The sequence below is a fragment of the Bombus pyrosoma genome, linkage group LG5, assembly GCF_014825855.1.
Source record: "Bombus pyrosoma isolate SC7728 linkage group LG5, ASM1482585v1, whole genome shotgun sequence".
Taxonomy (NCBI): Eukaryota; Metazoa; Arthropoda; class Insecta; order Hymenoptera; family Apidae; genus Bombus; species Bombus pyrosoma.
The window spans coordinates 1,165,864-1,185,763 of record NC_057774.1 but is presented as its reverse complement, the minus strand read 5'-3'; the positions used below and the strand labels follow the sequence as shown (position 1 = coordinate 1,185,763).

Below are 19,900 nucleotides of genomic sequence, written 5' to 3'. Positions count from 1 at the left end.
TTGTTAAATTATGTTCACAAAGACTTACATGTCGTATCGAGTTTTTTGAGAAAGAAATTTGTCATTTATGCATTTTTCAAAACACGTGGGATTATGCAAGAACTTCTCATTTTTTTATAAAGCTATAATTTTTCAATAACTATTGTCGAACACTATCATGTAAATTATTCATAAATAAAAAACAATATTAAAGCTCGTTTAATATTGCTTTTAAAAACTTTTAATTGTTCAATTCGTCGTACACAATCAAAATATTTATATTATTAATTTTTATATCATATTTTTTTTAAACATATAACATTTTTTGTGTTAATACTTTTTCGACATATCGAATTATTTCGATATATTACGAAGAAAGATATCGAAATCGTAATCGATTCTGCTCATATAACGGCGAATGACTTCGCCGTTTCGATTCGTGACCAAACAGTGAATCAAAAATGGTAATTTCTAAAGCCTTCTTAATTATTTGTAAACTAAAGAACTCGAACTATTCTAGAATAATTTATAGTAAAATATTTAACGTCTATATCCAATTAATTATAAAATTTATTACTTTCTTTTTAATTTAATATTATGTTGTGTTTGACATTTTAGGTTATACTAATTATAACACATTTTCTGATAAATTTCATATTATTCAAACTGAAAATTTCGTATTCATTGCCAACTGTGTTTTTTTATTCATACGCAACATTCTTTCGAAATTATATTAAAAGTATTATGTATTATGAAGTTGAAATTATTTTGAAAGGTAATATTTATTATATCAGGGACAAAATCAATCTGGTACCAGTGGTACGGGAAGTGATAAGAAGGATGATAAGGATAAGAAAAAGAAATATGAACCACCTATCCCAACAAGAGTAGGCAAAAAGAAGCGCCGTACAAAAGGACCAGATGCTGCTTTAAAATTACCACAAGTTACACCTCATACACGTTGTAGACTAAAGCTTCTGAAGTTAGAACGTATAAAAGATTACTTGTTAATGGAAGAAGAATTTATTCGAAATCAAGAAAGACTAAAGCCACAAGAAGAAAAGAATGAAGAAGAAAGATCTAAAGTCGATGACTTACGTGGAACTCCAATGTCTGTTGGAACATTAGAAGAAATTATTGATGATAATCATGCAATAGTTTCTACATCTGTTGGCTCTGAGCATTATGTATCAATTTTATCATTTGTGGATAAGGATCAATTAGAACCTGGATGTTCTGTTCTATTAAATCATAAAGTTCATGCTGTTGTTGGAGTTTTAGGTGATGATACAGATCCTATGGTTACAGTAATGAAACTAGAGAAAGCTCCACAAGAAACTTATGCAGATATTGGTGGTATGAAATATTTGCATTACTATTACAAATTTTTATATAACATTTCTAATTCACAAACATATTTCATTATTTAGGACTTGATACACAAATTCAAGAAATCAAGGAATCTGTAGAATTGCCTTTAACACATCCAGAATATTATGAAGAAATGGGTATTAAACCTCCAAAAGGAGTTATACTTTATGGTCCTCCAGGAACTGGAAAAACATTGTTAGCAAAAGCTGTTGCTAATCAAACCTCTGCAACCTTTTTGAGAGTTGTTGGTTCTGAGCTTATACAGAAATATTTAGGAGATGGTCCCAAACTTGTTAGGGAGTTATTTAGGGTTGCAGAAGAGCATGCCCCTTCTATTGTATTTATAGATGAAATAGATGCTGTAGGCACAAAACGGTATGATAGCAATAGTGGTGGAGAACGTGAAATTCAAAGAACTATGTTAGAACTCCTCAATCAACTTGATGGTACGAAAAGTATTTTAATTTCAATTATACAGTATTATAATTATGTTTTACATTTTAATAACAAAGTATTTTTATTTTTCAGGTTTTGATAGTCGCGGAGATGTTAAAGTTGTTATGGCTACAAATAGAATTGAAACATTAGATCCAGCATTAATCAGACCTGGCCGTATTGATAGAAAAATAGAATTTCCATTGCCTGATGAAAAAACAAAAAGAAGAATATTCAGCATTCATACTAGCAGAATGACTTTAGCACCTGATGTAAATTTAGCAGAATTAATTATGGCTAAAGATGATCTTTCAGGTGCAGATATAAAGGTAAAGCATTATTTATACATATACGTATAATGGTATTTGAATGGAAAAAGAATTAAATGATACATTAAACAATATTTTTATCTTATAGGCCATATGTACTGAAGCTGGTTTAATGGCTTTACGCGAACGCCGTATGAAAGTTACTAGTGATGATTTCAAAAAATCTAAAGAGAGCGTTTTGTATCGGAAAAAGGAGGGATCTCCCGAAGGGTTATATTTATAAAAATTCTGCAATTAACATTCTTTATTTACTTTTGAAGTATAAAAATATACATGCTAATAAAAAGATACAAAAAACTGTTTTGATTGATAAATTAATTATCTTCTAAATCTGGAACATCTCGTATCTTTAATATATCAAATTCGTTAATATTTAATTCCTTTACGTATGGTTGAAAATACTCATACGATGTTTGAAGAACTTTCACTGAATACGATCTTTGTTCACTGATGATTTCATCAAAACTCTTCTGTGTATTATTGACATTATGAAGTTCTGCTACACATATATGACACGCGCCTCTTCTAGTTTTATTAAAAATTTCTTTTATATTTTGCGGATGTTTGAAATCCTTTGGTATAGTGTTTAATAAACTTTTAAACTTTCCTAGAATAAAAGCGGTTTGAAAGCCTTCTTTATATCCACTATCAAAACCATTTTGAAAAACAGAATTTGACCCATCTTCTACTCCTTCCCTGTAACCATCCTTTAAAAAATAATAGTATATTTAAAATCGTAGTACAGTTCACAGAAAATGTAGGTATTGTCTTTTTTATAATTATATATTGGTATACAAATTGTACCTTTTTAGCAGTACTAATAACTCGATCCCAGTTTTTAGTAGCAATATTCAAGGAATCTTCAGTATCCGATTCATTTAAGGAATTTTCCATGTTTTCTAAATAATTTTTGCACTAATATAATAAATCTTATTGTTGCGGTTGCAGGTTAATTAGTGAAAGTATGTGAATATAACCTAGAAAATATTGAAGATAATCAAGTGAATTGTATTTTTAATATTACACAAGTAATATTATAATGGAAACCGAAGCTAGTACTTCGAAGGAACACGATACAACTAATGCAGATATAAATTCATACGAAGCAATTGAACAAAAGTAAGATTTATTTCGTTTTACTAAAAATTAATGACATTTACCACGTATATAGTTAATAGGTTACAATCACTACTCATGTACAATATAAATAATTATGTTATTACATAATAGACTGCTCATATTTTATTATCATAGAAATGAAATATGAAAAAAGTATCTAAATATGGTATTTTAAATTTTCAGAATTCTTGCATTAGCACAGACAAGATCAAAAGGAATATCTGATAAAGACTTAAGTACTGAAATGCCAGACTTGCAACCTGTTCAAAGAGCTCAAATTATAAATAAACTTTTATCTCAGGGTCATTTTGATCTATTTAAGCAAGGTGGTTCCTTGTTATATCGTTTAAAAGATCCATCTAAAGCAAAAATAGCTAAAGGCGCAGATAATGAGGAAAAGATCGTATATACCATTATTGAAGAAGCGGGGAATAAAGGGATTTGGATTCGTGATATAAGATTTAAATCCAATTTAATGCCCACTCAATTAAATAAAATTTTAAAAAGTTTAGAAATTAAAAAATTTATCAAAGCTGTTAAGTCTGTAGCAGCAAGTAAGAAAAAAGTGTATATGTTATACAATTTAGAGCCAGACACATCTGTAACTGGAGGTGCATGGTACCAAGATCAAGATTTTGAAGCAGAATTTGTTGATGTTCTTAATCAACAATGTTATAGATTTCTAGAGAATAAAAGGGAACAAATGAACTCTTGTAGAGGTGGACCAATCATGGCTAGAAATGTTACATTTGCTTCATCTAAAGAAGTATGGAAATTTATCTCTGATCTAGGAATAAGCAAGGTTTGAATGATCATTATAATTTTCTTCAAGTTATATATGTGGGCATTATAAAAAAATGCAAATACTTATAGGTGAAGTTATCAGTTGAAGATTTGGAGATGATATTGAATACCTTAGTTTATGATGGAAAAGTAGAACGTACTCTTTCAGGTGATGGGAGCACTTTATATAGAGCAGTAGAACCTTTATTAAGTCCACCTGGATTAATTAAATCTACTTGCGGTATTTGTCCAGTAAGCTGTTTTATTTTTCTTTTTCATACATATTTTTTTGTGACTTAATAATATAGAGATATTTAAATACAGGTGAGAAAAAATTGTTGTGATGTTGGTGATGTTACACCTACAAAGTGCCAATACATTACAGAATGGTTGGAATAATATTTTGTAATAAAAATATAGATTTAAAATAATTATTTATTCGTATATACTCTTTTTATACAAATATATAAGTTACACAGAAAAAGAGAATAAAACTTCTATAAAATATATTTAGAACACTTATTTTATATAATCTTATAGTAATTTACAAAGATTAAGCAGAAAGATTCCGAGTTGTTTAATAATAGTAATTATAATAGAATCTGTTATTACTTATAATTGTATGAGGATCAAAACGTAATGATTTTACCTAGATAAATTGCGAACAATTCCCGCCAAATTTAGTAGTTTTATATATCTAGACCGGATACTAATTACCAACTTGAAAAAGATAGTATATTACAGTTATATTTTATATAGTTCGTAATGAATTTTCTTCACGAATAATATCACAAATACTTGTAATAATTATAGAAATTGTATTATAGTTAAAAGAAGAGACGTTTATCGAATTGAAAATTTTGAATGCATTAACGCAACGAACATTATTACATGATTATCTTTATTTCCCGCGTTTTAAATAATAGCTTTATGTTGGCGACATTATTCTTTTTATTGGTTTCCGGCTTTGAGATGCCAGATGTGAATGCGCGCTTCCACGAGCACCGTTAAATCGTGCTTTGTCATGAGACTCGAAATGTTTCGTGAAACGATATCAAAGTTTTATGTTCAATGCGTATAAATAAACAAAATTTCAAATCAAGTAAATCGCAACAAGTTCTAGGGGAAATTAAAAAGCAGTTGAAACTTTAAACGCGTTTATAAGAGTTGGCGTGTGTTGCATGTGTCTCTCGGTGTTTCGGAAAAAGTATAGCACTATCTTCGACGTAGAATTGATTATAACTTGTTAGAAACGTGAACGAAGACGTAGATTTACCAAGTGTCGACATGCCGCTTCTTCGTAAACAGCCGTTCCAACGTCTTCACGTTTCGTCAGATTTTAAAGACGACGACGAAGTTTTTCACTGTGAGGTTACCAATGAAATTTTCAAGGACTACAAGTAAGACCATGACAGCTGAGATAAGTTCGAAACATATTCTGCAGTTTCGTTAATGCAATTTCTCAGTCATGAATATCTCGTATTCTTTCAACATTATCTTGCTTCCTTGATGCTATTCTCGTAAATAATACATGTTGATGTGCTAGTTAATGATTTGTTATTGTATATCCTTTTGCTCTATACTGAATAGATAAAGCTGAAAAGTACATTATAGGAAACATTTAGATCATACACGTAAATTTTATCTACCGTCATTGGTTAAATCTTGCATGATAATTTCGAAAAGATCGTAGATTAAATTATCTCAGTTTTATTTTGTTACTCTTTTACATATTTACATCCGTGTTTTTTAAGTGTTTATTTTCATCTTTGCAATGATATGTAAATCTGCTATCCGCTTTTAGAAAAATGTTATTGCATTCATTGATATCAATAACATTGCATTTAGGGTGTTATATATTTTATGATTGCAGTGAATTTTGTGAGAGGATTATTTTATGTAACTCACTTATATGGTCATGTAGTATAACTGGCAGAACTAACATGACCTTTGAGGAGGCTTTACAATGCGAAGAAAATGCAAAAAGAAGCCTTAAAGAATTTCCTATGGAGGTGCGATATTTCATTAAAAATTTAATGTTACATTATTAAAATATTAGATTTGTTAATTGCGTGTTTTATATCACAGCTACGTATACCTATATTATATCTTGCCAGTAAAACAAACAGATCATCCTTTAAAGAAATGATAGAGGATGTATATCAATTTGCAAGGGATCGTTATTTTGTTGGTGAAATGGTAGAAGCAAGTTTTACAGAGGATTCTTGGTGTGATTGTCATGTTCTTCAAGTTATTGCACCCTCAGAACAACAAATTAAATTATATAATAAAGAAAACAACAGGTATAATATTTATTTATATTATATAAATGAAGAATATATGTATGTGCATTCATATTATTGTAATTTAAATTTATTACATAGGAGCCCACAAGAACAACAGTATCATCCACCGGCAAAATTATTTCGTTATGAAGTGGAACAATTAGACTCTGGAGATTCTGATGTTAGTCAACTTATGATAGTGGAAGCAGCACAAGTGAGAAGAAGGAAACAACATTATAGTAAAGAGCGTAATAAAATTTTTTTACGTCAGTTATGTGAACAGAATGAAAGTGGAATATGGATTATTAAAGTTAGTATATTAATGGCAGGAACACAAAAGTTTTGTGAATATATTGATGGAGCAAATTTTTTTGCATTTCTAGGATAGCGTTTTACAAAAATATGGAATTAATAAAGTACGTTTTGATACCATATTTGCTGGTCCTCCTCCAGATTTTACATCACGTATTAAAAAGCCTGTTAAACATAAACAGGAATCAATAGATAAATTTCTTACTACAGATGTATCAAAACAGAAATTAATAGAAAAACCTAACCCTTTAAAAAAAGTGAATCAAGGAGGAATGGATATAAAAAAATTTCGCAAACCAAGGTAAAACAATGTATATTAAATTAAAGGTATTTTGCAATGTCTAGTTATTAAAAATATATTGAAATTACAAAACTTTTAAATAGGATGAATGGGAAATTTAAGGAAGACCTTAAGGCAAAAGCTCTTGAAGAAAAAGCAAAACGTAAAGAAGAAAGAGTATTGCAAAATGAACGTAAAAAGGAGGAAAAACAAAAATCAGCAGCTTTAGCTGCATATATAAGACAATGGAATAAGCCAAGGGAGGATCTTGAATGTGAAGATCTTTCTCCTATCCCAGAAGCTACACCAGTCAAGAGTAGCATACCTAATGAAAAATTTGGCGACAGTGTAATGATTCTAGAATTTTTAGAATTTTTTAATGAAGAACTGGAAGTTAGTGCATATTTCCCAAATGGTTTTACTTTAGATCTACTGGAAAAAGCACTATTATTAAAAGAAACATCTGGACCTTGGAGTGATCTTCTACAATTACTATTAGCAAACATTTTTAAATATCAAACAGATGAAGAAGATGAAATTCATGCTCAAGCATCTGACATAACAAATGATATTAGCACAAATGAAGGAGCATCATCAATGACAAAGGCTGTAAAACTTTCTACTATAGCATCTAGTTGGAGTCAGGTGCACCAAGGTTGCAAATTATCTGAATTGACATTAGATCATGTAACTTTAAGTGAAATTCTAAGACAACACTTATTGTGCTCTGGAGGGCGAATTGGCGATGTTGCTACTAAGTGGAGATATTCTCAAAGAGGTACACACACACACATATATATAATATATATATATATATATATATATATAACTATGCTAAACCAAACCATTAACGAATATTATATTTAATCCTAATTTCTTTAGGTGGTTATACAAATCAAGATGATCCTGCACTGTTTATGAGAATAAACGAAACATACATTTTAAGATTGTTAGGTCATTGTAGTGTTCATGAATTTGAGTTAGGTGAAAAGTTAAAAGTAGCTACATGTTTGATAAATCAGTTGCTCACTTTCGCTTCGATACGAGATGTAATAGAAGAAAGACGTGAAAAACTTCATCAAGCAAAGAAAGAATTGAAGTCTTTCTTAATAGCTGAACAAAGGAAAGAAAAAGAAGAAAAAGAAAGAATGAGAGATCGAGAAAAAGATAATGATGGTAAAATACCAAAGAAAGTTACGCGTGGTAGTTGTGAAGAGGAAAAAAAGAAAGAAGAATATGAGAATAAATTAAAAGAACTTCAGGAAGCATCCAGAGATAATAAAATGATGGTTTATTTAGGTTCTGATAGAGCTCATCGTAGATATTGGAGATTTTTATCAATACCAGGTAGAGCTTTATGTTTCTATGTTATTCAATTAATAAAAAATGTTTGTAAATTTTCTTTTTTTCTTATAGGAATATTTGTAGAGAATGATGAATGGTGGTCTGGTAATTGCATTCCTGATGGTACACCTTATCAACCAGAATTATTAGATACAGAAGCTATGCATGCATATTTAAAAAATAAATTTGAAGATGAATTTAGTGATAAAGAAAATAGTTTTAAAAAAGCAAAAAGGTCTCCTAAGAAAGTTTCATTCTCTGACAAAAATATTCTTAAGTCTCCAAGAAAAGATATATCTCGGAAAGAGTTTAAACAAGAATTATTTGATATTAGAAAAAATCTAATGGCCTGTACAGGAGACAAAGAATGTCCTGTGCATTGCAAGAGATCAGAACTAAAATGGAGTTTCTTTGGAAAGCCGGAAGATATAGAAGCTTTAGTAAATGGTTTAAGTAAACGAGGAATTAGAGAAGGTGAACTCAGAAATAATATTATACAAGAAATGCCAAGTTTAATGTCTGTGATTGAGGAATGTCCTAGACATAAACTTAATCCCGAAGTAGTAAGTATTTCAGATGGATTCTTTATCTTTTAAAATTACTATTGAGTAAACATTGCGAGTAAATTTTCGATAAAGTTTTCAGAACCTATCAAAGTGCATCCTAATAGGATTTCAAAAAAAAATAGATACGAAAATGCCAATTTAAATTTTCCTTCAGAAATGGCAGTCAATATTGTTTTAGAATTGACTCTAAGAGATTATATCCTAGATTTTGAAGACAGAGTGAAAGGAGGGGCTTTGGGGAATTTGAAAGTTAATGATCGTGAAATATGGAGGCACGCAATAAATAACAGGAAATATGATAAACAATGTGATAAATTAGTGTATGGTACAAATGAAATTGAAGCAGATATTGTTTCTAATACGTCTTTAGACAAAATCAAAAATGAAACAAAGCATAGCAGACCTGGAACTCCAGATTCAGAAGTTGGAAGTATTAATACAAAGACTTATAAAGATGCAGGAAAATATTTAGGTCCACCAAGTGAAAATGAAATGCTCCCAGATCCTAATCAGCAGTTAGCCATTAAACAAATGGCTTGTGCTATTTTACAGTTATCTCACGCTATTGAGCAAAAGTACTTACAAAAACCATTAGGTGCCACTGAGAAAGATAAGAAATGGTTCGGCGAAGACATCAGAGAAAAATGGGAACAATCACTTATGGCATCAGCGAGTTGGTCTCAATTGTTTGTACACTTAAGTACTTTAGAAAATAGTGTTGCATGGAGTAGAAGTGCATTAAATGCTCAGTGTCGAATATGTAGACGACGACGAGATGGCGACAAAATGCTACTATGTGATGGGTGCAACAAAGGCCATCATTTATATTGTTTGCAACCAAAACTAAATGTACATTATTTTCTTAATCCTTTTATTTTTAGCTTCCATTATATTGCAATATTTGATATTAAATATTTACTTGTAGAGTGTACCAGATGGAGATTGGTATTGTAAAGTATGTAAACCACCTACAAAACCAAAAGAGAAAATTAAAAAGAGAAAAAAATTTGAAGATGAATTAGAGGAAGACGTAATATTAACCAAAGAAACTCGACATAATCGTGCAAAACGTGTTCTTGAAAGTGAGGAAGAAGGGGATTCAGTTGATGAAGAATTAGAAGAAGATAGTGATGATGATATGTAAGTGTCATTTTGATAATAAAACATTTGGTATTTTTTTAGAAATTGTAAGTATTATTGAGTATTAGACGAAGAAATTTTTCAACAATTAATATATGTTCCAGGGGTAGTCAACAAATAAATGTATGTTGCATATGTAAAAGCGGTGGAAAATTAATCAGCTGCGATACATGTTCAAATTTTTATCATGTAGAATGTATAGAACCTCCGTTAACAAGAGCACCTCGAGGAAGATGGGTTTGTTCAGACTGCAAGGATAGGAAAGACAGAAAGACAAACATAAGATATGGTAAATATTATAATATACTTGCAAATTTAGTGGTCGCAGGAAATGCTATGACAAACTTTGAAAATATTGCGCTACCTCATAATATTTTGTTATCATTTTGTGTTAACATCTTAGTACATTTTTTTAATTTAAATACTAATGTAATAAAGCAGTTTCTTAGTTCTAATTATGTTGTTAGTGAGGGGGCGTGAAAGGGAAAGGGACAAGGAGAGACTGTGCGCTGCAGCAGCACGCTCTCGCATCCATGGCTTTGCCAAGAGCCTCCTCACTACAGAATCTACAGACTGGGACGGTCTGTATTGTAACTCTATTCACTTTTGCTTAGTATGAATACAGATTTTTTTTACAAATATAGTAATACTTGGTATAATGATATGTAATATGTAGGATTGCTTTATACATTTGTTTATTATTACTAAATTAAGGTTAATCAACTTTGTTGCATGTACGTGCAAATGGTTCTTATGCTTCTATTAAAGCAGAACATTTAAAATTTATATTAAATTTGCTTCCTTTCCTTAAATATATTTATACTTTTCTTAATTCAATGTAATTCTTTTAATGTTTTCCATTAACTAACTACTTTAGAAATGTTTACATCCTAATATCAGTATTTAATTGTATATATACATATTTATATATATACAGATAGCAGCACTTCAGAGGATACAGAACCAAGACAAACCAGAAGAGCAGCTAAAAGAGCTGCTGAAATTGAACAAGAAGAAGATAAGGGAACAATTAAAGGATGTATGGGGAGACTGCAGGAATTACTTTCTGACATTAGGCATCACAGAGATTCGTGGCCTTTCCTATCACCTGTTACAAAAGATGAAGTTCCAGATTATCATGATATTATTTCCAATCCTATGGATTTTGGTACAATTAAATATAAACTTAATAATAATGAATATGAAACACTGGAACATTTTTTCAGTGATTGTCATTTAGTGTTTGAAAATTGTCAAGCTTATAACGAAGAACACAGTTCTGTCTACAAGTGAGTATTACTAACACAAATATTTTTTTACATAAGTTCGGATGCCAGAGATTGCGAGATTAACTAATACTATTGATTAATGTGCTATGTTCATATTGCAAGTGTTTAAGTATAGTGTTTCAGTAACTTTATATGTGCTAATAATAATAATAATAATAATATCTTTATACTATATTGTATATTTATTAATATTATTAAATGATATTTGTATCTCTAATACCAAAAGATATAAGTGGGATTGCATGCATTTGTAACTAATGAATATTGAAACTAACAAAATATGCAACAATTAAATATTTCACAATCATAACTTTATGAATGAATGAAAAAATTTTATTTGCTAATTTTATTAAACTAAATTTTTCAGTAATTTAAATGTATATTTTGAAGTTAAAAAGAGCTAATAGAAATTATTGCAATAGAAACCAGAACAATAATCATTTAAGATCAAAATCTTTGGCTTCCGAACACTTAAAGTAGTACAGATTTTGAAAATTAGGCTATGTCTTTTTAAAAATAGTTACGTATACAGAGCAGGTATCAGATTATTGAAGTACTATGAAAAACGATGCAAAGAATTAGGATTGACGACACATGGTGAAGAATTACTACGACCTCCAGATACAAAGAAGCCAAAATTCGAAGAAAATGGTCTCGCAGTTAGCGAAGATGAAGAAGCAGAAAATATTCAAAAATCAAGATAGAGATAAAATACTTTCTTGAAATCGTTATATTTATTGAATATCAATTTTTACTTCTAATACGTAAATTAAATGTACCTTGATGCTAAATTTGTACACTGATGTTGAATTGTGTACAGATTCATAATTCAGCAAAAAATGCTCTGTAAAGTATATATTACTAAAAAAATGATTTCGTTTACTGAAAATTAGAAAATACCGCATAGAATTTATGAAGTTTATCTATTGAAAGAGGTGATAAAATGCAAGCTTAAAAGTATTTAAAATATTTTCTTCTATGTTAATTATCAAATATCCCGATTAACTCTTTTTCTTAGGCTTGCTATATCAAAAAGCATGCACAGTATTATTTGTAGAATTTTACGCATGGTACAATTGCTCTCGCATACCATTTTGTAGAAATTACTGTTTAATGTAGAACATTTTATAAACAAATGAACAAGCGCGTAAGCAATGAACTATTTTCATATGCTTGAGCCAGTACAAGAATAGTCTTTTGAGTTAGTATTATTATAAACAAATTTTTTGTTATCAAACAAAGTTTTACATTATATTATTAATTATTTATTATTTTAACGTTATTAATTTGATTACATCTTATATATCTTTATAGTTAAGTAAAAAAATTTGGAGGGTTACCTAAATATATTCTAAACTTTGAAAGATTTGACTTATATAAAATTCATATAAAATGTTACACATTACCTGCCTTTTATAGTACGTCTATATGTGAAGTACGATCACGCGTAACATGACTGATGGTTTAAGAGTTAATACATGCGTAACAGAAACTAAGAGCTTTTGTTATGAATGCTAAAAGCATTCATACAAAAGTAATTATATATTGATACAAACACAGTTACTATGTCTTTACTTGTATTTATATAAAGTAGATTTTACTGGGGTTCAAATATGCACACAAAATTACAGAAACTTCAGGATTTTATTTCATCATTTTTGTTTTAGGTTTTATTAAATTGTTAACATATTAATAGTACTTATCTTTCTTTTTGCTTCTCTTTTTCTTTTTCGCAATAATCAGCATATTTTTTGAAAATTACAAATTTTAGGCTGGCCCTACATGAAATCTACGGTACAAATTATCATTAATCTCTATATTGTACAGCAGTAGAAGCAGTTCTTTGTAATCATGTATGTTTTATACGATTAATTTGGTAATAAACTTTTAAAATAGATTTACAAATGAAATTTGTTTATAATAAACTATATAATAAATCAGAAGCTAGTTAAATAGAATTTTTATATACAATTTGAAAGTATTCATATATATTTCTCTTTCACATCATACTACAATGTTTTTAATTTATAATTTAATGATGCATTTTCCCAGAAAATTGTTCTTTGTGGAGCTCCTCCCATTTTTTCACATTTTCTGGAGCATGACCTGCAATACAACAAGAAGAAATTATTAATCTTTACGTATATAAACACTAAAATAACATTAAATAGGTTTTCCAAAATATTGTACTTACTCATTTTGTGGAATTTATAGAACAGAGGTAAACAAAGTATTGTACTAATTGTCCAATATCTAAGTACCCAACCATTCTTTGCTACAAACATGTAATGATGAAATGGAAATCGTCTAATTTTTGCAGCCAGTGAATATGGGTACTTCATTTGTGTTCCAGACATGGCTAAAAATAGTTTATTATTAATATTCATTTTGATATTAATGTTTAATATTAATTTTTATTGTTTATTATTTGTGTCTATGTTTAAATGATTAAAATATTCCATGAGAGAAAGCATATGGTTTGTAGTTTATAAAGTAATAATTAATACACTTTATGCTTATAATAATACTTTATATAATGAAAAAGAATATTTTTTTTTGTTCTTTAAGAATCCTGAAAATATATATTATGTATCGTACTTGAAATTTGATTAATAAAAACTGATTCACTCCATTATAACTGAATGGAACGTATCTGACAAATATATGTGTAATTCTATATTTGTATAATTTGTTCTGTTTCGGAGATTGCAAATATAATTACAAAATTAAAGTTTAATAGTACGAAAATTACATTTACAGCGCGAATAATGAGTTTCTTTTGCATATTAATATTTTACATATAGCTTTTATATGATTTTTATATTTTTTAGCATTTACATAAAATCATTTATTTACCGAATGTTTAATACCAAAATGAAATATAAAATATTATTTATCTTTTATCAGTTTAGAACACAATCTTAACAAACTAACGAAACGGATCTACTATGATTGCTACAGCCATAGAACAATATTATATAACCAGCATCCTACTAAAATATATCGAAAAGTATCGAATCACAATTATCTACCATTGTAGTCCAAGATTTAAAATTTTATTGGTTAAGAATCAGACATATTTAAAGAAAAAAAACTAAAAAGATCTGCTAAAACATTAGTAATTAATAGTAACCAATAACCTACTATATTTTAATTTTTTAAATAAACTACAAAATAAAAGTTAATCACTGAACATACTTTATTTCTCATTAATGAATGAATCATATGAATTTCTATATAAAATTCTGTTTAAAAATCAATTATATCAATAACTTATATATTAATAAGTAGTCACATATATGAATATTAAACAGCTGGTATTAATGAAAATAAAAAATAATTTGAATATTATATATAACATGTATAAATAAAATATGGTTTTTATTAAGATTACAATTCATTTTATCAACACATATATCCGTCTTATCATGATACAGTGTATACAATCATAAAAGAAAGTAGATTTTTTATGCGGACTTAACAAGTTAATCCTTGATATAAATTATAAGAATATAAAGACATTTGAAGGTAGTTGCGTGAAAGTGACACCTTATGTTACAATAAGATCAATTAAAATATTAGTGAAGGTCTCCATATGTATAATCTGAACGAGCGCGGAAGATAAGAGAATCTATCCCAAACGCGATTGATTAATAATAAATCTGAAATTGTGCGTGTACTTGCCATGAGTTCTATAGAGGTTGTAAATGCTTCTCATTTTTAAGCTTAATTTTTGGATTTAAAGAACTTCATTTGTTGTCTGTGTGTAGTTTAAAAATAATTTTGATTTGATAAAAACAATATGTTACTAAGTATAAGATTTCTCTGAATTCATAATGTTGTTACTACGTTAATCTTTTAAGCAATATGTTAATTACTAATTAATTTTTGGTTTATTGAATATTAACAGGAAAAATGTGTTGAAGATACAGAAATCGAATTATTTAATTCGAGTGTATTGGATCGATTGTCCTTGTCACACATCGATGGTTTATTAATTAGGCCTTTAAAATCTGAAGATTATGATAGAGGTAAAATAAAGATTATAAAACAGTTATTATCATTAATAATGTAGTTTATTTATTAACATTGTGATATTTATTTGGAAGGTTTTCTTCAGCTCTTGGCTCAATTAACTGAAGTTGGAAATATCAATAGAGAACAATTTCTTAGTAAGTCTTTTTTAAATTAACTTTTGTATAAAGATGAGTATAGGAGATATAATAATAAAAATCTATTTAATCTTATTTCCTAATACACAGATCGTTTTCATATGATGAAAAATACTGGTAGCTATTACATCATTGTAATAGAAGATGTAAATACTGAAAAGATAGTAGCGACTGCAACATTAGTTGTAGAACAAAAGTTTATCCACAATTGTGCAGTGGTATGTTGTTTTACTCTTTTAATATTTCTTATAAAATAAAGATTTTCCCACAAGAAAGTGAAATTTGTTACAGAGAGGACGTTTAGAAGATGTGGTAGTAAATAGTAAATACCGTGGTAAGCATCTAGGAAAGCTGGTAATCAGAATTATATTACAATTGTCACGCTATTTACGATGCTATAAATTATCATTGGATTGTAAAGATCATCTTATACCATTCTATGAAAGTTTAGGCTTTAAACGTGAGCCTAGCAATGCCAATTATCTTAATATGAGATTTCCAACTGAAAACAATACAGAACAATCTCATTTATGACGATAGAAAAAGCAATATTTAAAAGTTGTTATAAAAAATTTATATTTTAAATCATAACATAATTTCAGCATACCTCGATTTTAAACAGGGATTCTTATTGCTTCATTTTCAATATTTGAAAAACAATTATTACTCTTTTTAAAAATTTTGTAGTCAATAAATTATTTCAATATGAATTAATAAATATAACATGGGATGTACAGGTTAAAAAAGTATTGATGTAATTATATTTTACTGGACATATGTATAATATTTTATAAGAATATATAATAATGCAATAAACAATGTTAGAAAAACAATTCAAAATTAATTTTTAACAAATATCAACTAGTCATTAATAGAAAAAATACTTTTTTCACTTTCATCATTTTTTAATTCTTGTTTTTGTTAAATACATGAACGCAATCATTAAATTATGGTATTTAAATTAGAGTTTCTTAGCAGCGACATTATTTCGTAATTTTATCGCTCTCTTTGCTTCCATTTGTCTTTGCCTTGCTAATTTACGCTCCTCACGTTTTCTTCTTGCTTCTTCTAATTTATTGTTTCCACTAATTGCATTAGTACTTTCAGCATTTTCTTATACAAAAGAATTCATTTCAAATTATTAGTTAAATATTTATACCAATGTGACAGTTATAAAAATATAGACATACCTGATTGTGTATGTTCTAATGGTTGAAAATCTTCCAGAGGCTGAAATTCTGAATCCTCCCAACCTACCTCAGAAGAATCATTCTTATCTTCTACATCCTGTACTGCTTCTTCCTCCTAAACGAAATATTTAATTTCCCTTCTTTTATTTTATGTGGTATGCTAATATATTAACATGTTTAATTTCGAATAATACAAACTGGTTCTTCTTCAAGGCTTGTCCACTGATCATTAGGTTTAGGAGAATGACAAGATGGTGAAATGTTACTTAGTCCATGTCCTGATGTACTAGAAGGTCCTTCTTCCATATCACCCCAATTGTCAGCATCCCAGTCCCAATCACAATCTGAATTTGCGTTTGTAGCATTCTGTAAATCATGTTCATGATCATGGTCTAATGATGTCATACTTGTAGCACTACTTGTCGTGGCAGTTGTACTAGCACTACTTTGCGAACTGCTAGCTTGCTCTGTAATTTTATCATATATTTATGTAAACAGTGTTTCATAGTAGTAGAATAAAATATATACATATATATAAATTAGATACCTAAAGAGGCGGGTTTGTTTAGTAAAACTCTAGATATGTTATGCGGATTTGATGATTTAGGTGTATCCGATTGACTGCGATAAAATTTGGCAGTAACTGCTGTTACAGCCCAGCCAGCCCATGTTGCGGCTGCATTGCTAAGACTTGGTGTAGCTGTATTTACATCAGCCTCTGAAATCATATCGTTTACATTATCAATTATGTTGATTATTTACTTATAAATAAATCATTTTAGTACCCATAGATTCACGTAATCCTGGATTTTCCGATACTCTTTCTAGTTTTGATAGAAATCCACGGATAGTTCGGAATGCGTTATCTCTTACTCCCTTATCCACATCTGTAGTGAGTGGGCACAGAGCTGGTAAAATACGATTTGCAACTTCCTGTAGTAAAAAGTATTGCTGTGTTGCAGCTAATGCTAAAATACTCGCCGCTCTAGCCGGTGGAAAGGGATCTCGTGTACCTCGAATAAATGCTCCAATTAATACCTACGATAACGTTGTTATTTGTAATCTCTATTAGATATCACGTTATAACTTTTATGTCTAAATTGAAATTACTTTTTGCCTAATTTGAGGATGAAGATGTTGAGCAATTTTTCCTAAACAAACTGTAGTATTAGTACGTATGCCACCATGTTCATCTTTCGACTGAAGTTTAGCAAAATACCTTAATGTTTCCACATTAAGATTGTTATAATCTAATTTTGGTGCTAAATGTACAACAGATTTTATTGTTTGTTCCCTGATTGCAGCATTTGTATCTAAAAACCCTTTGGCTACCTGTAATTAATAAATAACATCAAAGCATCTTGAATCTTCTGTATTTTTGCATAATAAAAAGCAATTAATATTTATAATTACCTGTGGAAAGATAGCTTCGTTAACAGTTGCTGGTTGTAAATGATCAACAAATCGATCTAGTTGTTGCAATAATCTTAATCTTGTTGCTCTATCGTTGGATGCAAATAATTTGACAACACATGGTACAACTCTTCGTTGATATTCGGCGTCGGGCAGTTGGCAACCAAGTTGTAATAGAGGAGGTAATACTGCACTTCCAGCATCACCAAATTCAAAGGCAGCTAATAATTGTGGTAAAATTTTATACCTGCCAACACCATCCGGAAATGATTCCAACTGACCAGCAAGTTGTGAGAAAAACCGCCCCTTTTCTCCTCTTTCTTTCATTTGAATTTCCTCTAAGAATAAAAGTGCATCTACTAAATCATTTTTAAAAAATCCACCATTACTGCGGCAACGCGCTATCACATCTGCAGGATTCGGTCTTCCTTCTTCATTGCTACTGATCAATTCTCTATATATCAGTTGCAATTGTTTTGGAATCTAAAATAAAAATAGATATTTAAGAGATATCAACTTTAATTTCAAAATAAATATTCATCCTGTAGATATACAGAAAACATACTTTATCACTGACTTTAAGTTGCGAATTTGAAGTTAGTGGACCATTATATGTTTCCCAGATCAGGCATCCAAGTCCCCACATGTCAACTGAGCTGTTTTTTATTTATTCATCAGTTTCTTAGCGTTAACAATAAACCTAAATGTTTACATATAGAAAAGCTAGTATTGTAGTGTAACTTTAGGAATAAGATAACTATTTTCTATTATTTACCAAATAAGACAATTATTTTGTTAAAGTTTTACATATTAAATAAGTTGTAGCTATAACAAAAATACGATTGGATTATTTTTTTTATATTAAGATATAATTTTGTAATATGTGTGTGTCATTTGTAATAAGAATAATGTAAATTTTAAGCAGTAATGATTATTAAATAGAAATATGAATTTGTTTGAATTGTTCATAAATCTTTTTTACCATTTGGTGGCTGGCTTTACATTTTCCTTAATATCAAGAGGATAATATACTTGGAATGTTGATGGTAATACGTTGTAAACAGTATCTACTGCTGTCATATATTCAACTCCACCAAGTTTCCATTCTCCACTTTCCTCATTAACAAATACAGTCCATAAATTAACATTGTTGTGTCGTAGGTTACCATCATTATTTAGAAAATTCAGTGCTCTCTATTAACATATATATATATATATATGTAGTGATATATTGTGAAATGACACATTATTATATTTACTTTTTATACGCACAGTAATTTGGAATATTCCCCAAGAAAAATATAGTTCCCTTTTAGATTCATCATCACCATCAGATTTCCTTATCAGTCGACTATATAAAGTTTCTACACGTTCAGTTGCTAAATAAATTACTTTATTAGTCTGAAATTATAAGACAAATTATATTACTGTATATTCATATTACCAATGCAATGTTTTATTATATAAAATCTTTATACCTCAAAACTGTCAAGATATGCAAGTATACTTGGATGTCTAAGTGTTTTTAATCTTTTAACCGCTGAACGAGCTATATTCAAAAGATGTTCATTGCCTGTCTTACATTCAAATACGAACACTGAAACATCCTCACCTCCTGTAGAACCCTGCAAAAAAATATTTCGGATAATAAGAATACAATTTTCAAATAGACAATATAAAATTTGAGTGAATACCTAAAAATGAGAAATATTTTCTAAGAATTTTTACCGCATCAGGTTATGGTACCTTTTTCTTAGCCCTATGCAGTGTCCAGATGCTCTTATCATCTAAACTAGAAACCGGTTCACCGATCTCATATGAAAAATCTTTGGTGGGGTCTCTTGAAAAGAAGGACCACATATTTTCAATTCAATTATTTAACTCTGATATAAA

General features: G+C 29.0%; 7 protein-coding genes across 11 annotated transcripts; 4 read left to right on the top strand and 3 right to left on the bottom strand.

The window, feature by feature from the left end:
• Positions 1 to 359: 359 nt before the first annotated feature.
• LOC122567577 (26S proteasome regulatory subunit 4) lies at positions 360 to 2,344 on the top strand. The gene is made up of 5 exons (XM_043726263.1): positions 360 to 443; positions 774 to 1,335; positions 1,410 to 1,796; positions 1,879 to 2,114; positions 2,203 to 2,344. Exons 1-5 carry the CDS (start codon positions 441 to 443, stop codon positions 2,335 to 2,337), a joined length of 1,323 nt encoding a protein of 440 aa, XP_043582198.1. The 5' UTR covers positions 360 to 440; the 3' UTR covers positions 2,338 to 2,344.
• Positions 2,344 to 3,476, bottom strand: LOC122567586. 2 transcript variants are annotated; one of them, XM_043726275.1, is made up of 3 exons: positions 3,275 to 3,476; positions 2,919 to 3,091; positions 2,344 to 2,821 (listed from the first exon to the last, which is right to left on the bottom strand). In XM_043726275.1, exons 2-3 carry the CDS (start codon positions 3,006 to 3,008, stop codon positions 2,429 to 2,431), a joined length of 483 nt encoding a protein of 160 aa, XP_043582210.1. In that variant the 5' UTR covers positions 3,009 to 3,091; positions 3,275 to 3,476; the 3' UTR covers positions 2,344 to 2,428. The 2 variants fall into 2 exon arrangements, with proteins under 2 accessions (XP_043582210.1, XP_043582211.1); XM_043726276.1 differs by having other exon boundaries at positions 3,174 to 3,288.
• On the top strand, positions 3,094 to 4,450 carry LOC122567582 (probable DNA-directed RNA polymerase III subunit RPC6). Its single transcript, XM_043726269.1, has 4 exons — positions 3,094 to 3,233; positions 3,417 to 4,035; positions 4,107 to 4,268; positions 4,341 to 4,450. Exons 1-4 carry the CDS (start codon positions 3,154 to 3,156, stop codon positions 4,413 to 4,415), a joined length of 936 nt encoding a protein of 311 aa, XP_043582204.1. The 5' UTR covers positions 3,094 to 3,153; the 3' UTR covers positions 4,416 to 4,450.
• Positions 4,451 to 4,982: 532 nt separating this feature from the next.
• Positions 4,983 to 13,142, top strand: LOC122567566 (bromodomain adjacent to zinc finger domain protein 1A). 3 transcript variants are annotated; one of them, XM_043726244.1, is made up of 14 exons: positions 4,983 to 5,416; positions 5,890 to 6,028; positions 6,105 to 6,319; positions 6,401 to 6,611; positions 6,685 to 6,914; positions 6,998 to 7,671; positions 7,776 to 8,240; positions 8,310 to 8,800; positions 8,876 to 9,652; positions 9,729 to 9,943; positions 10,048 to 10,232; positions 10,411 to 10,524; positions 10,881 to 11,232; positions 11,765 to 13,142. In XM_043726244.1, exons 1-14 carry the CDS (start codon positions 5,304 to 5,306, stop codon positions 11,934 to 11,936), a joined length of 4,353 nt encoding a protein of 1,450 aa, XP_043582179.1. In that variant the 5' UTR covers positions 4,983 to 5,303; the 3' UTR covers positions 11,937 to 13,142. The 3 variants fall into 3 exon arrangements, with proteins under 3 accessions (XP_043582179.1, XP_043582178.1, XP_043582180.1); XM_043726243.1 differs by having other exon boundaries at positions 11,753 to 13,142; XM_043726245.1 differs by lacking the exon at positions 10,411 to 10,524 and having other exon boundaries at positions 11,753 to 13,142.
• A 56-nt stretch (positions 13,143 to 13,198) lies between these two features.
• On the bottom strand, positions 13,199 to 15,045 carry LOC122567588. 2 transcript variants are annotated; one of them, XM_043726278.1, is made up of 3 exons: positions 14,917 to 15,045; positions 13,427 to 13,591; positions 13,199 to 13,338 (listed from the first exon to the last, which is right to left on the bottom strand). In XM_043726278.1, the coding sequence occupies exons 1-3, from the start codon at positions 14,948 to 14,950 to the stop codon at positions 13,265 to 13,267; spliced, it is 273 nt and encodes a 90-aa protein (XP_043582213.1). In that variant the 5' UTR covers positions 14,951 to 15,045; the 3' UTR covers positions 13,199 to 13,264. The 2 variants fall into 2 exon arrangements, with proteins under 2 accessions (XP_043582213.1, XP_043582214.1); XM_043726279.1 differs by lacking the exon at positions 14,917 to 15,045 and adding an exon at positions 14,089 to 14,245.
• On the top strand, positions 14,634 to 16,167 carry LOC122567584 (probable glucosamine 6-phosphate N-acetyltransferase). Its single transcript, XM_043726273.1, has 5 exons — positions 14,634 to 14,932; positions 15,143 to 15,263; positions 15,342 to 15,404; positions 15,495 to 15,622; positions 15,696 to 16,167. Exons 1-5 carry the CDS (start codon positions 14,918 to 14,920, stop codon positions 15,936 to 15,938), a joined length of 570 nt encoding a protein of 189 aa, XP_043582208.1. The 5' UTR covers positions 14,634 to 14,917; the 3' UTR covers positions 15,939 to 16,167.
• Positions 16,168 to 16,288: 121 nt separating this feature from the next.
• On the bottom strand, positions 16,289 to 19,895 carry LOC122567571 (N-terminal kinase-like protein). The gene is made up of 12 exons (XM_043726254.1): positions 19,754 to 19,895; positions 19,486 to 19,632; positions 19,280 to 19,408; positions 18,990 to 19,201; positions 18,573 to 18,663; positions 18,008 to 18,490; positions 17,705 to 17,926; positions 17,380 to 17,632; positions 17,142 to 17,312; positions 16,793 to 17,061; positions 16,595 to 16,709; positions 16,289 to 16,517 (listed from the first exon to the last, which is right to left on the bottom strand). Exons 1-12 carry the CDS (start codon positions 19,865 to 19,867, stop codon positions 16,366 to 16,368), a joined length of 2,358 nt encoding a protein of 785 aa, XP_043582189.1. The 5' UTR covers positions 19,868 to 19,895; the 3' UTR covers positions 16,289 to 16,365.
• Positions 19,896 to 19,900: the final 5 nt, after the last annotated feature.

Coding starts and splice junctions, on each gene's coding strand:
- LOC122567577 (XM_043726263.1), top strand. Junction 1,797..1,878: donor ACTCCTCAATCAACTTGATG/GTACGAAAAGTA, acceptor TTTATTTTTCAG/GTTTTGATAGTCGCGGAGAT. Junction 2,115..2,202: donor TTTCAGGTGCAGATATAAAG/GTAAAGCATTAT, acceptor TTTATCTTATAG/GCCATATGTACTGAAGCTGG.
- LOC122567586 (XM_043726275.1), bottom strand. CDS start 3,008: ATGGAAAATTCCTTAAATGAATCGGATACTGAAGATTCCTTGAATATT. Junction 2,822..2,918: donor TTATTAGTACTGCTAAAAAG/GTACAATTTGTA, acceptor TATTTTTTAAAG/GATGGTTACAGGGAAGGAGT.
- LOC122567582 (XM_043726269.1), top strand. CDS start 3,154: ATGGAAACCGAAGCTAGTACTTCGAAGGAACACGATACAACTAATGCA. Junction 4,036..4,106: donor CTGATCTAGGAATAAGCAAG/GTTTGAATGATC, acceptor AAATACTTATAG/GTGAAGTTATCAGTTGAAGA. Junction 4,269..4,340: donor CTACTTGCGGTATTTGTCCA/GTAAGCTGTTTT, acceptor ATTTAAATACAG/GTGAGAAAAAATTGTTGTGA.
- LOC122567566 (XM_043726243.1), top strand. CDS start 5,304: ATGCCGCTTCTTCGTAAACAGCCGTTCCAACGTCTTCACGTTTCGTCA. Junction 6,029..6,104: donor TTAAAGAATTTCCTATGGAG/GTGCGATATTTC, acceptor TTTATATCACAG/CTACGTATACCTATATTATA. Junction 11,233..11,752: donor GAACACAGTTCTGTCTACAA/GTGAGTATTACT, acceptor TTTTAAAAATAG/TTACGTATACAGAGCAGGTA.
- LOC122567584 (XM_043726273.1), top strand. Junction 15,405..15,494: donor CAATAGAGAACAATTTCTTA/GTAAGTCTTTTT, acceptor CCTAATACACAG/ATCGTTTTCATATGATGAAA. Junction 15,623..15,695: donor TTATCCACAATTGTGCAGTG/GTATGTTGTTTT, acceptor AATTTGTTACAG/AGAGGACGTTTAGAAGATGT.
- LOC122567588 (XM_043726278.1), bottom strand. CDS start 14,950: ATGAGAAGCATTTACAACCTCTATAGAACTCATG. Junction 13,592..14,916: donor CAACCTCTATAGAACTCATG/GCAAGTACACGC, acceptor AACTATTTTTAG/CCATGTCTGGAACACAAATG. Junction 13,339..13,426: donor CTATAAATTCCACAAAATGA/GTAAGTACAATA, acceptor GTTGTATTGCAG/GTCATGCTCCAGAAAATGTG.
- LOC122567571 (XM_043726254.1), bottom strand. CDS start 19,867: ATGTGGTCCTTCTTTTCAAGAGACCCCACCAAAGATTTTTCATATGAG. Junction 19,202..19,279: donor GGGGAATATTCCAAATTACT/GTGCGTATAAAA, acceptor ATATGTTAATAG/AGAGCACTGAATTTTCTAAA. Junction 18,664..18,989: donor GTAAAGCCAGCCACCAAATG/GTAAAAAAGATT, acceptor AATAAAAAACAG/CTCAGTTGACATGTGGGGAC.